The sequence below is a fragment of the Mauremys mutica genome, chromosome 5 (genome assembly GCF_020497125.1).
Source record: "Mauremys mutica isolate MM-2020 ecotype Southern chromosome 5, ASM2049712v1, whole genome shotgun sequence".
NCBI classification, from domain to species: Eukaryota; Metazoa; Chordata; order Testudines; family Geoemydidae; genus Mauremys; species Mauremys mutica.
In genome coordinates, this window is record NC_059076.1 from 34,419,784 (window position 1) to 34,433,402 (window position 13,619).

The 13,619-nt window shown below is 37.4% G+C and overlaps 1 protein-coding gene across 1 annotated transcript in view; it reads left to right on the top strand.

Annotated features, from left to right (window-relative positions):
- COL25A1 (collagen type XXV alpha 1 chain) overlaps positions 1-13,619 on the top strand; it is a 454,889-nt gene that overhangs the window by 368,650 nt on the left and 72,620 nt on the right. The window contains exons 18-21 of the mRNA XM_045019561.1: positions 1,121-1,165; positions 6,611-6,643; positions 6,789-6,824; positions 12,460-12,504. Of these exons, the coding sequence (XP_044875496.1) occupies positions 1,121-1,165; positions 6,611-6,643; positions 6,789-6,824; positions 12,460-12,504 (159 nt within the window). The remainder of the gene's footprint in view (positions 1-1,120; positions 1,166-6,610; positions 6,644-6,788; positions 6,825-12,459; positions 12,505-13,619) is intronic.

Sequence of the window (13,619 nt, forward strand, 5' to 3'; positions counted from 1 at the left end):
ATGAGAATTCCTTAACAAATATTTTATAAATGACAACCACCCATTACTTGTATAAGAATTCCTTGTGTTTGACATGGGTTCAATGGTCCACTAGTCCATTTGTAGATCATATTTATCAACAAATTTTAGTTGATGAAAAAATATTTTAAAAAAACTCCTCTCTTGTTCCTTTCAAGAACTCAGAAGCCTGCAAAAGTCTTTGGGCCTGATTCTCATTTACACTATGGCCCTTTTACACTTCTCTGGAAGTGAGTGAGTTAGTGTAAATTAGGATTCAGCCCTTTCTGTACAGGTGAAGCTTTTAAAATATTTCTTTTAAAAAGCTATCAACAATTTTTAAATAGGAATGTTTTCTCCTAGGCAGTGACAAGCGTGTTACTTCAACATTACCTCTTTGAATAATGTTTAGCATTTACATGGAGACATGAATGGTTTTGGTAGCTTATTGTATATTTTAGTCAAGTTTTGCTAGCTTCACACCGAAGGGGAAATACTTGAAATTCAAAGAGCATATCCTGAATTGCTTCAGAATCACAATAAAAATGTATTGGAAGCCAGTAATTGCCAACTCTGTTTGATCAGATATGTCTTTGTGGTGAAAAATATTTACTGGCTATTCCTAATGCTGAATCATCATTAAATCATTCCTTTGTCGCTGAACCAGAATGAACTGGGGATGTCTGTAGACTAAATTGACAAGAAGATGAAATGACATGACAGTTTGTATTTTCTCAAGGAACTGTGAAGAGGTTTATAACTTTGAAATATCTTTCCTATCAGTGATCAAATATAACAGTTGTGTAAGTTATATTTCAGACTGCAAATCCAAATGAAATATATCAAATCATGTTTTTCTCCTCCTGTGGATTTAAGTTGAAACAAGGCTCTGAGTTCATGCTGTAAATGTTTTATTACAATTATTTGAGAGACAAGGTGGTAAGATATAAATTATGTATTAATTTGATCACTTCTTATAGACTCTGGCTAGTGAATTAAAACTGTTAGCCTGGTAATAGTGTTTGCAAATTGCAAATTATTTCTGGATACTTTGTGAATGCGTGAGAATTATTTTAAAAATTGCAAAACTCAGTACTGCAAATATATATATTTTTAATTTTAGGGTGATGCTGGAGAAAATGGATCCAAAGGTGACATGGGTGAAAAGGTACATCTGTTAATGAGTAGAGATGAAAGGAGATTAAAGGCCATAAAATCTAATCAGAAAATGAAAGGGAGATGGTACCAAAAGGAAAATATACAAAGAGACTTTTTAAAAGGTTGAATAGTCTGACTCATTCTCACAAACAGCAGAAATTCATCAGTTCTAGTTAATTACAGAGGGCCTGCTTATGCTACAGTAGTTAAAACATCTTTTATAAACCTCTAAATATGCATCACACAGAAACTTGAGTTGCAAGCTATCAGATATTCTTGTTATGTCTGTTTGGTAAATGATGCAAGTTTTGAGTATTAAGGCCAAAGGTGTTGCTGCGTTCAGCATTGCAATGCCTAATTGGTGTAACATAAATCTTATTTTCAAAAGGCATTAAGACACTTAGGAACCAAAATCATATCAACAGTCAATAATAATTAGGCTGCAACATCTAAATACCTTTAAAAATCTGGGTCCAAAATTCTAGCTGCAGCGTGCCACCTGAGTACTCAGGATGTGCACTGGGGAGTTCCTCTGAGTCTGAGAGGGAAGAATTTTACAACCAGGACATGGAGCAGCAGCTAGGTCTTCCTATGGATGGTACTTCAGTCCCCACCTCCCTCCCACAACATGCCTTTTTACATGCCAGATAGATCTACTTAATCACACTGCTAGAGAGATGAAGCTAAGAAAGATGTGCCAAAGCACAGCACCCCCATACAGAGACCCAGTGTCCCCAATAGATCCCTGAGATTAGTAAGGTTCTCGAGATCTGACGGTTCTGAGAGGACCAACCCCTTGCTTTTTCAGGGCGAGGAATGCTGCCCCATGACTGGATAGGAAAAAAAAATTCTGTAAGGGGAAACAGATCCCCTTTCACATTCTTTTCCAAAGGAAGGGCCAAGGCGATGTGGCATGCAGTGCTGAAAACATAATCCAAGTGGCTGACCAAAACCCCCCAAAGTTTGGAAATTCAGAGTAGAAGTTAAAAATTATGTTTCAGATCTTTATTTCACACCAGCTAAAGATCTGGCTTCCATGCCTTTATGTCAGCGCTGTCTCCTCAGGTACCATATTTTAGAAGTCTCCAAAGAATAGGTGATTTTATATATCATGTGCCCTATGACTAAGAAAGGGGAAGTTGAGACTGTTACCATTGACAGATTTTATGGTTTAAGAGGAATGGGAAAAATAGAGAATCATACCTGCAGGTAACGAATTCAAATCCAGTCCACATCTCTAGCAGAGTTGCCAACTTTCACGCGGTAAATAAGCACCCCGACCTCCACAATAAGCCAAAAATCAAGCCAATCCCTTTTCAAAACAAGGCCAAAACAAGCCAATCCCTAAGAACCCCAACACTTTATGTGACTATATCCCCCCAGCATGCAGTCTGGGACTGTGATGGGCCTGCTGTGCACCCCTGACTCTCTCCTCCCCTTGCCTCTGCTTGCTCCTTGCCCCTGCTTTATGGGAGCAGATCAAAAAAAAAGAAGCAACAAGCTGCAAAACAAAAACTAGCCAACAAGCATCTCACAAGCCAATTAAGCCAAAAACAAGCCCAATTTTTGCATTTTTTTCACAAGTTTGGCATGTCTGGTCTGTAGTGGCCAGAAATCATTACTATCTGTCTTTGGCTATTTAGATTATTATTCTATTACTCAAAAATATATGCAGTTTGATTTCATAACTATTTTCCTGAGAGACCTAGTTGCGCGTCTAGAGACATTTTTTATGTCCTGATAATATCATGCTAGACAAATCATTGGAACAGTAGATCAGATAAATAGGTCATGTATATGTTCATGAAACAATATTAAGGTCCAGCAGCAGATAAAATAGAAGTTCAGAATCTCTCCTGGGAGCCCTATGAAGCTTCAGTAATTTTTCTTCAATTGTGTCTGCTACTGAAGTACTTGGCATGCATCCTAGTGAAAACACTTGTTCTAAAAAAATCTCTTCCTCTTTCTGTTGGGAATTTATCCTTCCAAAGCCAGACATTGTGTGTGTTTCTTTGTGGACCTCAAGTGGTTTGGTATTCTAGTTGGGAATAACTTTTAGAAAAGATAGGTCAGCAGATGGCCTTTTGGATGTTCATCTGAAAAACTTTAACTGAATTCACTGAACCTCTGAAACATATAATGCTCCCACCACTTCCAAGTTCCATGTAATTGTCTGGAGTACTGAGGTGAAATAGGGATGGATAGTGTTTGTACCGGTCTCATAACTTTCTCGGCATCAGGCTAGTTACTACATGATAGAGCTCCTGGTTTGGCATAGTTACCTTTAATCAGTTTCCTTCCCACTTTTCCAACAAAAAGATCTGCCACTCAAAATTAAAAGAGAGTTGGGCTTCCCATGGATCTGTGAATGTATAGGAGAAGGCCACATAACTTCTCTGATTATGTCCTGCAGAGCAACTCTGCAATAGAGGACTGTTTGGTAAGAAGCTTAGGAGAATATATTTTTGGTGTGGAGGTTTAGGAGTGAGTAAGCATTGAAGTCAGAGTAATTACTCCACATTTACACCAATGTAGTTAGGAGCAGTGCTCCTGTGGCCTGTGCTCCAGTGACCTGCACTATCCTTGACAGTCGTCATACTTATATCAGAGATGAATTTGGCCCAGTGGTTGTTAATCGTGTTGGTTGCAGAGGAAAAAAATCATGATGAGTGCTGCCCCCTAATAGGAACAGCCAACAGAAACATACTCACCAGATAGCTCTTGTTTTCCTTCCCTTTCCTGATCCATCAGTCACGTCTCCCCATCAATGGCAGGATCGTCTTCAGGAGACAGGCGGGAGCTCTGTGGCTTTCTCTTCCAACATAGTTGCAGGATCTTCAGGTAGTGCCATGAGAAGCCTTTCACACACTCCTCTAGGCATTTATGGGGGTATGGGAAATCCTCTCCTTTTCCCCCTGCCCTGATAGAAGCAGTTGGCACTGTGTTCCAGCAAATCTCTCTACTGTCCTTGCTGCTGCACCATTAACATTGGGTGTTGGTCAAAGTTATCCATGCTCTTTCTAATCCCGGATGCCCCATGTGCCTCAGAAGTCACGGAACACGGGATATTTGGATGACTCTTGGGCTTCTGAAATATGTGATGCACACTAGGACATCACTAGGGCAAAGCAGTACTTGAGCTGAAGGGCTGCAGTGAGGCTTACAGACTTACTGAGCCTCATTTTTCAAGGTAGCATGGGGAGGGATCTTTGAGCCTGAGGAAAGAGGGAACCACGGAAGTTTTAGATCTGCTGGAATGATTTATCAAGACTAATCTGAACCAAAAATAAGGTTCAGAGATGAAATAAGGTTAGAGCCAGTTTACCCAGTCCTCTCCCTTTGTCCACGCCTCCATACAGTAAACCTCCATAAATTTTATCTGAATGAACAATGCATAAACCATTGCAGTAAATAATAATAATAATAATGAGCAGTTATATAGAATCTTCATCCAAAGATCTCAAACATTAAGACTCACAATATTCCTGTGACATAAGTAAGTATTATTGATCCCCATTTTATATACAGGGATACTGAGACAGAGAGGTGAAGAGATAACAATTTCAAATAATGGTGCCTACAGTTAGGAACACATGCCCATGTTTATGCACCTAAATGAAAGTAGTGTCATTTTCACAGATGATGCACATCTGCAGCTCCCACTGATCTTAATACATAAACATGGGCTTAGGTGCTTATATTTAGACATCCAAATTTGACAGCGTTGGCATCAGTGAATTGTCTTAGGTCACATACAGAGTCATTGGCAGACTTGGGAATGGAACCCACTCATTAGTCCTTGCTTCCATTCTCCTGCTCTAGCCATTGGCCTGTCAAGCAGCCAAAATCCCCTTGAAGTACTTTTCCATTTGTGTTTTCTCCTGCTGAAGTTCTTTCATTTCCAGTCCTGTTGACTCAGTGAGGGACTGAGAACATGCTCTAGCTACATAGTTTTACTTTTATCCTATATTAGTTTTCATTCTTGAATGAAAGTGGATTAGAAACACTTTGAGTCTTATCTGTGCTATTTCCAATGTTATCTCTTAAAATGTTTAACTTGTGACGGTCTCTCAGCAGTTGCTTTGCCACTTTATAGCTATTAAAAAGTCCTTGAGATTTCACAGTTGTACACGCTGTGAGGGACAACAGCAATATCACTCATACATGTCTATCAAAATGAGACAGCTCAGGTTTCCAGACATGAATCAGCCTTTCAGAAAATGGCCTTTTGTTTTCTCTTTGCCCTCTGAAGAGAGAGCTACAATAACTGTGAAAAGGAAACCAGGCTTTTAAAATATAAATCACCACAGCTCTTCATTCCGCTTTACTGAACCACAGGACAGCTAATCAAAAACTAGTGGTTTTTATACTAGTAGTTTAAATTTTATTGTTTTATATAGTGCAAGACTATAATAATAATACTTATCATTTATACTGTGCTTAACATCTTCAAAGTATGTTACAGGTATTCGCTATTTTACTCAGTATGTGCATCAGTAGCATGCTGCTTTGAGACACAAAATAAACTTATTGCACAATGATCTGTTAATTTTCATAATCAATCATAATTCATAATAATGATAAGGAAACTGTCCAAATACAGGTGCTATAGACAACTTCTACAATTTGTACAGCTTTGACCTATTTACAGGAATAAGTTGACTACCAAAACTTTTCAATTGAGAAATAGCATTTAATAATTTAGCTTCCTCCACTTTCCTTTGGCATTCCATTCAAGACAAGATGAAGTGAAATGAAAGCACAAGAATTTTCAGAAGTCTACGAAGGCTATAAACATAGAACAAAGAACTGAGACCCAGAAGCACTCTGCCTTAGCCACTGACTGATTCTATGACCTTGGGCAAGTCACCTCCTATCAAACCCAGTCAACTCAGCTGAAAGCTGAGCAAAACACAGGAGAACCTCTTTGAAAGTTAGTTGCTTCATAAGAACTGACCTTTCCTGAGCAAATAAATTACAGCTCATCAGATATTCTGTTACTTACAACATTGACCTGCATTAAAGCACCGAGATAAAAACAGTGACAATCTATGGAAAAGAGATTGATACTCTGACATGTCTTGATTAAGATAAACTAATGGGTCACTGGGTTCTTTGAGTTTGAATGTCATTAACACAAAAGCTTTGTCAATTAAGGCTTGACACTTGCCATCTGTAAGTATGGACCAAAGGGATCAGTGATGCCCTTTGATATGGCAAATAATTTTGAATGTGTCTTTGAATGCAGAATTGTTTCTCTTTGAATAATACTGACTTATTGTCAATGGTCAAATTAGTATGCAGTGTCACAAGACATATTTAATCTTGCTACAGTAATTGAGAGGTACTTTGAGAAGGTTCCAGGATAATCATGCCTGTGTTTGTTATATCAGTTTCCTGAAAATATATGTACATAATAAATGTGATCATTGTTTCCTTGTGAATTTTATATCAGGGTGATCCTGGATCTTCTGCTGCAGGAATTAAGGTAATGTCGTGTTTATAGTGGTCATTTTTTGCAGAATCCGTCACTTTATGCCACAAATCATTTTATTACACTTGTCTCCTCTTTTCCAGCCCTGGTTTTTTTTCACTTTCTCTGATCTTGTTTGTTTATTTAATGTTTCAATTAGGGAGAACCTGGAGAATCTGGTCGGCCAGGACAAAAGGTAATACATGAAAGCATTCAGTCCCTTTTTTCCTCACGATTAGACTTGCCATCAAATCTTGTTTATACAAAATATTAGTACTGGAGCTTCCCTCTTGCACATAAATTGCTTGTTTGGTAATAGCAATGATTGCAAGATGGTGCAATTTAACTGGTTGCTCAAGGTCTGTACACATTTTGTTTATGATCATTTTGAGTTTTGAAAAAAACTATAATAAGAATGACACTGGCTAGAGTGAAAATTAGAATAACTCACCCAGTCTTATAACTACAGGGCACTTTTTTCCACATTGAAAGTTTCCACAATCTCAGCTGCCTGAAACTAACACAGAATGGCTCTGCTGTCTGAATGCTGACAACTCACCCTTGCACGTTTGACTAAATATTGACCTGCAGATTATAATATGTTATTACACCTCATTAAGATGAAATAAATATTGACTCTAGGGCTGGATGTTCTCTTTTACTTGTGCTGCTAGTGAGGAGCTACACTGGTGGAAGCGGACACAAGCATTGAAAAGTTAGGAGCAAGTAGCTCCACTATGTGCTCCCCCCGCACTCCTCCAGAGAAGCCTTTCCACTGGACACTGTGCAGCCAGAGCTTCCTTGGTTGGGAGGAGATGGTGTGGGGGAGCAGCTGCTCAATATGTCATGCTGCCCTCTTGGCCTAGGAACTTGCCAGTAGGAAGTCAATGGTGCACCAAGTAGCATTGCCTGCCCCTTCCGTGCCTTTGACCCCTTTTCAGAGGATAAGATAGGATGCAGGCACAGATGAGAAAGCTAGTGACTCTGTGTCTCCTCAAGGAGCCTGAAGGTGCTGGCGGAACACCAAGGAGAGGTTGGATTTTAACACTACAATCCTGGGATGTGTGGGGTAGCAGTTTTGCTTCCCTCTGGAGTCTACAGGGTTTTCTGGAAACAACCCTTCACTATCCCCTACCTCTTGTAAAGTAAGAAACCTTTCCCCTATCCCAACAGGAGAACTGGAGGTACACTTTTGGAGATTTTCCAGTACTCAGGTCAGAAGGGAAGTAAAATCATATACTGTAGTATATAAGGAATATCAGGCCAGCCATATTCTAAATCTCAGTTCCTTTTTATGGACATATGGAACTCTGAGAAACCATTTTTTAAAAATCAGTAAAAGAGAAAATTGCAGCTGAGTTTCTCTACTTGGCAGATTTTAATCGTAATGATTTGTAACAGACTGTATCCGTCTATTATGATATGCAAATTAAATTTGTTAGTAAAACTCAGTGAAAGCAGTTTTAACTAGCTAACCTCTGGAATCATTGTGCATTATGTACTGTATGTTCTACTTGGATAATAAACTACAGAATGCACTTTAAATGTTTAGATTCATACTCTCATTTGCTGTCTGCTAGGCAAGGAACAACTAGCAGTGATTTATTAGCAAGCTATTGATCTCACTGCCCAATACAATCAGGTTTGATATAATAGAGGTAATATAGATAAATAACCAGTAGCCCTGAACTCCACATTAATTTAGAGTTTTATAAGATGATGAGTTTGTCTTTGTGTGGTTGCATATGATGTTATAGAAAGAAAGTGCCAGGCTTTTGTCTCAAACATTTACATTGCCCAGGATATTTTGAATACTCATTCTCTCTCTGCATTTTATAGTTCTCTTTTTTTAAACTTATGAATGAATTGGGGCATGATCCTTAAAGGTACTGAGGTCTTCAGCACCTTACTGTACCAGAAGGGACTGTGCACATTTCCTGACACTGCCTTTCCAATGCACCTCAGCCTTGACCTACAGTACACCCTCCAGTTTCAGCATCAGGCCACACTTGAGCATATATTGCCAGTCAGACTAAAGTGAGTGATTGTTTTGTGATGTGGTCTAGTGGCTACTTTGAAACCACAGAACGTATTTTACTTGTGATTTACTGTAAATCATATTTGAACTCAATACTTTAGAGGCAAAGGGTTGTGGATTTATGCATTGTGCCACTAGCCCATATGTTTCCCTTCATTATATATGTGTATGTGTATATACACACGCAAACACATACACATACACACATATATATATATATATTTTCAAACCTTACAATCTGGAGGCAAAAATATGTTCTCTGTGAGATCACTCTAAATGTAATACCAATAAACTGATGTGAAGATAATACTGTAAATAAAAACAGTATCTCACTGAAATAAGATGGGTCAAAGTTTTAATGAGTAGATGCTGAGGTTCATAATTGCTTGTATTTACATGAACATATCTGTCAACTGAATGTGCAAAACAAACAGGTTATTGCTCATAAAATATCTGTTTGCATGAACAATTAACCAGTTTCTTGCACAAATGCACATATGTGGACTTCTGCTTCTAGTCTTTAAAAATTTGACCCTGTGAGAAAAATTCTTCTCTCTGATCCACAGTAAAGGTATTTTATCCACTGCAGTGCAGATCTCTGTTGTGTATTCTGTAATCCATCCTACGTGGAACTCCAGCTCACACCAGTCTGAGTTGGTATATAGAACAAGTGCAGAATGTGCGATAGAGGTCTGAACTGCAGTGAATAAAAGACCTGTATTGTGGATCAGAGGGTAATTTTGCCTTATATTTTTACTTCCCAGTGAATAGAGAATATGGGCTAAATCCTATAGTTCTTACTCAGGCAAAACTTCCATTGCAGACAATGTGAGCTTTTCTTGAATAAGTAATAAGTATGGAATGAGGGTTTGACCATTCTTATATATACACGTACAGATTAATGGATAAATACATATTCGTCTATATTTACATATCATACTTTAAATGAGATTCACTATTTGAGTGTAAATATAATGAAGACACAAAAAATTAGCAAGGAGAAACGTTTATATAGGCATAAACTGTGCAAATGTCAATTTCTCAAACTTTTGTTCTTTCCTATTATGAGGACACCTTCAGAATGTACATCTATTTTTACAGTACTCAATGGGAGTTTTCTCTGATTAAATGCCAAGAATTTGATCCTCCATTAGTATTAACTAGAGTAGATATGTGTGGAGACCCACTGAAGTTCTAGATCTCAATGTAGAATTGGAGCCTTAGTCTTTACTCATGAAAAACTCCCATTGTGCACCATGAAATAATAAAAAGGACAGAGCGAAGACATCAAGTTTTGGTCTATGTTGTGCATTTATTCATGTATTGATTCATATGTGAGGATATTTTTATATGTCTGAATGAAATACGCCTGTTGTGAATGTATGAGAAAAGGTTAGGTGTGCCAAATACATTATAGATGTAGCCCATGCACATTATATATGTTCTATAACAACATAGAATATTTGACTGCTTTAGTTTGATGGACTGACGTTTGTATTCAGCTTTTGTTTGTCCTTGGAGTCATTTAATCTCATAAATCATATCAACCTTATATTTTGAAAAAAGTTAAGGAATGGAAATACTGTCCATTCAACTACAATCAACTTCATAATGGAACACTAGCAATTGGAATGTGTTTTTAATCTTGCCTTGAAGAGTACATTTTAATCACTTTAGTTGGGGGGGGAGGGATAGCTCAGTGGTTTGCGCATTGGCCTGCAACCCCAGTTGTTAGTTCAATCCTTGAGGGAGCCATTTAGGGAACTAGGGTAAAAAAATGTTTGGAGATTGGTCCTGCTTTGAGCAGGGGGTTGGATGACTTCCTGAGGTCCCTTCTAACCCTGATATTCTAGTATTAGATTAGTTAGAATTTGAGTTCTCCAAGGCAGGGACTATCCTTTTGTTATATGTGTGTCAAGTGCCTAGTACAGTGAGGTCCTGAGCCCTGATTGTGGACTGTGCAAGCCATGGCAATACAAATTAAAATAATAATAAAAGAGCTATTCATTATAATGATTAAACATTTATATTTAGAAGTGAATTTTACTTATTTTAAAACAGAAGGAGAAAATGTCACATCCACTTCAATGACAGTAATTGACAGATTACAGTATTAATGTCTTTGTTTCACTAGTATATCTGACTCTTCATGCAAGAAAAAAAAAGATAGAGTAGAACTTTTGGGCTAATACTATATCAATAGTGAATATAATACATCCTGTTCAGAGAATTATTCTTTAGACAGGAGTAATGGTCCAGTTTCTGTTAGACAATGGTAGGCAGTGTATCAACTGCTAATAGAATCTGCTGAAAATGATACACTGCCCTCCATTCCTTTATTGTATTTCACATTTAAAATTTCCGAAGTGGATTGTCCTTTTCAGTAGCTTCAGTCAGAAAGATTTGTTAAAATTCTGGAATGAATGAAATCTACACGGAAGCTGGTTTTGGATCCTCCTAAAATGTTTAAGAATTCTTTCATTTGGCAAATCAATTTTCAAATCAACTATTCTGTTTTTGGTTTTGTTGTGGCAGATTGTAAATTTGCTAGAAGTTCTTCAAGTAAGTTTTAATATTATCACCTAAAAATATAGTGCAATTGGTTATGTAAGATGAGGAATTTGTGTGTGCTTGTAATCTCTAGGCACTGGCCCAAACCACAACATTGAGATCTGGATTTCTGTAACGTTCAGGAATGGATGAATCTAGAGTTTAGTTCAACCAGTTATAGACGGAGGGACCAGCTACAAAGTTTGGTCTGGATCTTCCCTATAGTTCAGGGATGTTCAGATCCTGGCCTTTGGTTCAGGTCCATCTTTATGATAATCGGAAATCTACTGTCTAATTGTTTTGCCCTTGAAATCAAAATTATTACATCCATTATATTCCTAAAGCCCTTTGATTTTCAGTGTTCATAATTTTCCTTCTCCTACGAGGACATAGTTTCAGCGCCATTTCAACTAACATCTTAAGATGATTGTATGTGTGTACATGTTGTGCTTGTCCTTCTCTCCCATAGAAAAATATCAACTTATTCCAGAATGAATGTGTTCAGTCTTCAATTCCTGTTACATATTTTCTTCTTGAAAGTAGAGTATTTTGTTCTTTTTTATTGCAGTGCTAAATAATCAGGGTATTTTTTAGAAGAAGTACCGTAGTTCTAGTTTATTTGCTTATGGTACTTTGTGGTGTTGTGTGTGTGCATTTATACTGAAATGTGGGCAGAGTTGATGGTTCGATAAAAAGGATAGTTAATTGTAATTGAGTAATCCCCCTGAAAATGTATAAATTAAATTATTTTTGTTTAGTCACATTTGTAGCTAACCTACACAGCACAGCACCCTATACAGCCAATAACTAACCAGGGGATAGAATTAAATATCTGCAGTTGCAGATTTGCAGAATTATTGCAAATGCAGTAAATGTCAGTATTCATATTATTTAATTAATACTATTATTCCCTATCCTTTTGATAAAAATACTGGCCAGAGTTTTCAACCTGTGTGTCTAGTTAAGCTCCTAAATCCATAGGAAATGTTTAGGTCCTTAAATGTAGATTTAGGAGATTAAATTTAGGCATTCAGTTTAAACATTTTACTTATACTTCTAGGTTAGCAATCCCTTTAATGTACATTGTGTTGGCCTGAGTATCTGTGATCCCTAAAACGAATAGCCATCGCATATAGAGTATGTGATCTCATACTATACCTACTACAGTGTATACCTGGTTGTTTTCTGGATACCACTTATAAATGAATATTGTTCTGTAATGTTATGTAATTTTCCTGTGTAGGGTGAACCAGGTCTTCCTGGGCTTCCTGGACTCCCTGGGATAAAGGTAAATACAACCATAATATCTATGTAGCGGTACTTACATCTTCCTAAACATTTTTTTATTTTAAAATGGATTTTGTTACATGAAGGCATCACACAGAAAATTGATCATCTCTATATGAATGAATGAACAATATGCCTTACACTTTAATGTGCAGTAAAATGTCACCTTACTTTGGAAAAAAAAAACCTGAACTACTTTAAAAATGTCTTTTTTTACATTTTTATTTAATTCAGGAAGCTTGTCATCAGTGTTTGGTTTGTAGTTTAATGAGTATTTGCCAGTAACAATAGTCTACAGAACCTGCAAAGCTAAGAGCCAGAGAACTGTTTTCATTATTCACAAATTGTGGAGAACCAGCTATGAGCAAAAATAGTCTCTGCTCTCATTGCTTATTAGTAATTTTCACTGGCAAGTCGAAATATTTGAATAAGAAGACTTTATCCAATATTACATTAAGCAGTCAGACAATCTGTGGACCGATAACTGGTTTATCTGCTGACTTCCAGTCTGCCTGTTATCCTTAGGCAAATTATTATAAAAGACGTGCAGTCAGTTCAGCCCTGGCGTAAATGTTGCATTGGGAGTTGCTGCCAGTTATACTGGAACTCAGTTCAATTCATACTGTATTATACTATAAAAAGTGAGCAAAGTTAAATGTTATGAATGAGAGCTGGCTGGGTTGATTGCTTCTCTTTCATGGCAGAGGTTATTCTTTCAGACAGTGAAACCTCTTAGAATTTCCTTATATTCCATTTTCAGCATGGGCCTGTGAACAGCTGATGTAGAGCTTTTATAATCTCCCCGCTGAATATAGGGGATGAAATCCTGCCTCTATCAAAGTAAAAACTCCCTTTGACTGCAGTGAGACCAGGCTTTCCTTCAAAGTGTATAACAGTCTCAGTGACAGCTGTCAAGTGCCACAATGTTTTAATTTAGTGTCCATTTTTCATTTGTGGAAAATTATAAGAGGAGTTGATTGGACATCTTACACATGCAAGAACATGTGTGCTCATTTTAAAATGTGGACTTAAGTGTCTTAATACTGAAAGGTGCAGGACCTGGAGATAGAAATTGTTAGGTCCTGTCTGTTCTGTAAGAAAGAACCATGGTTTAAC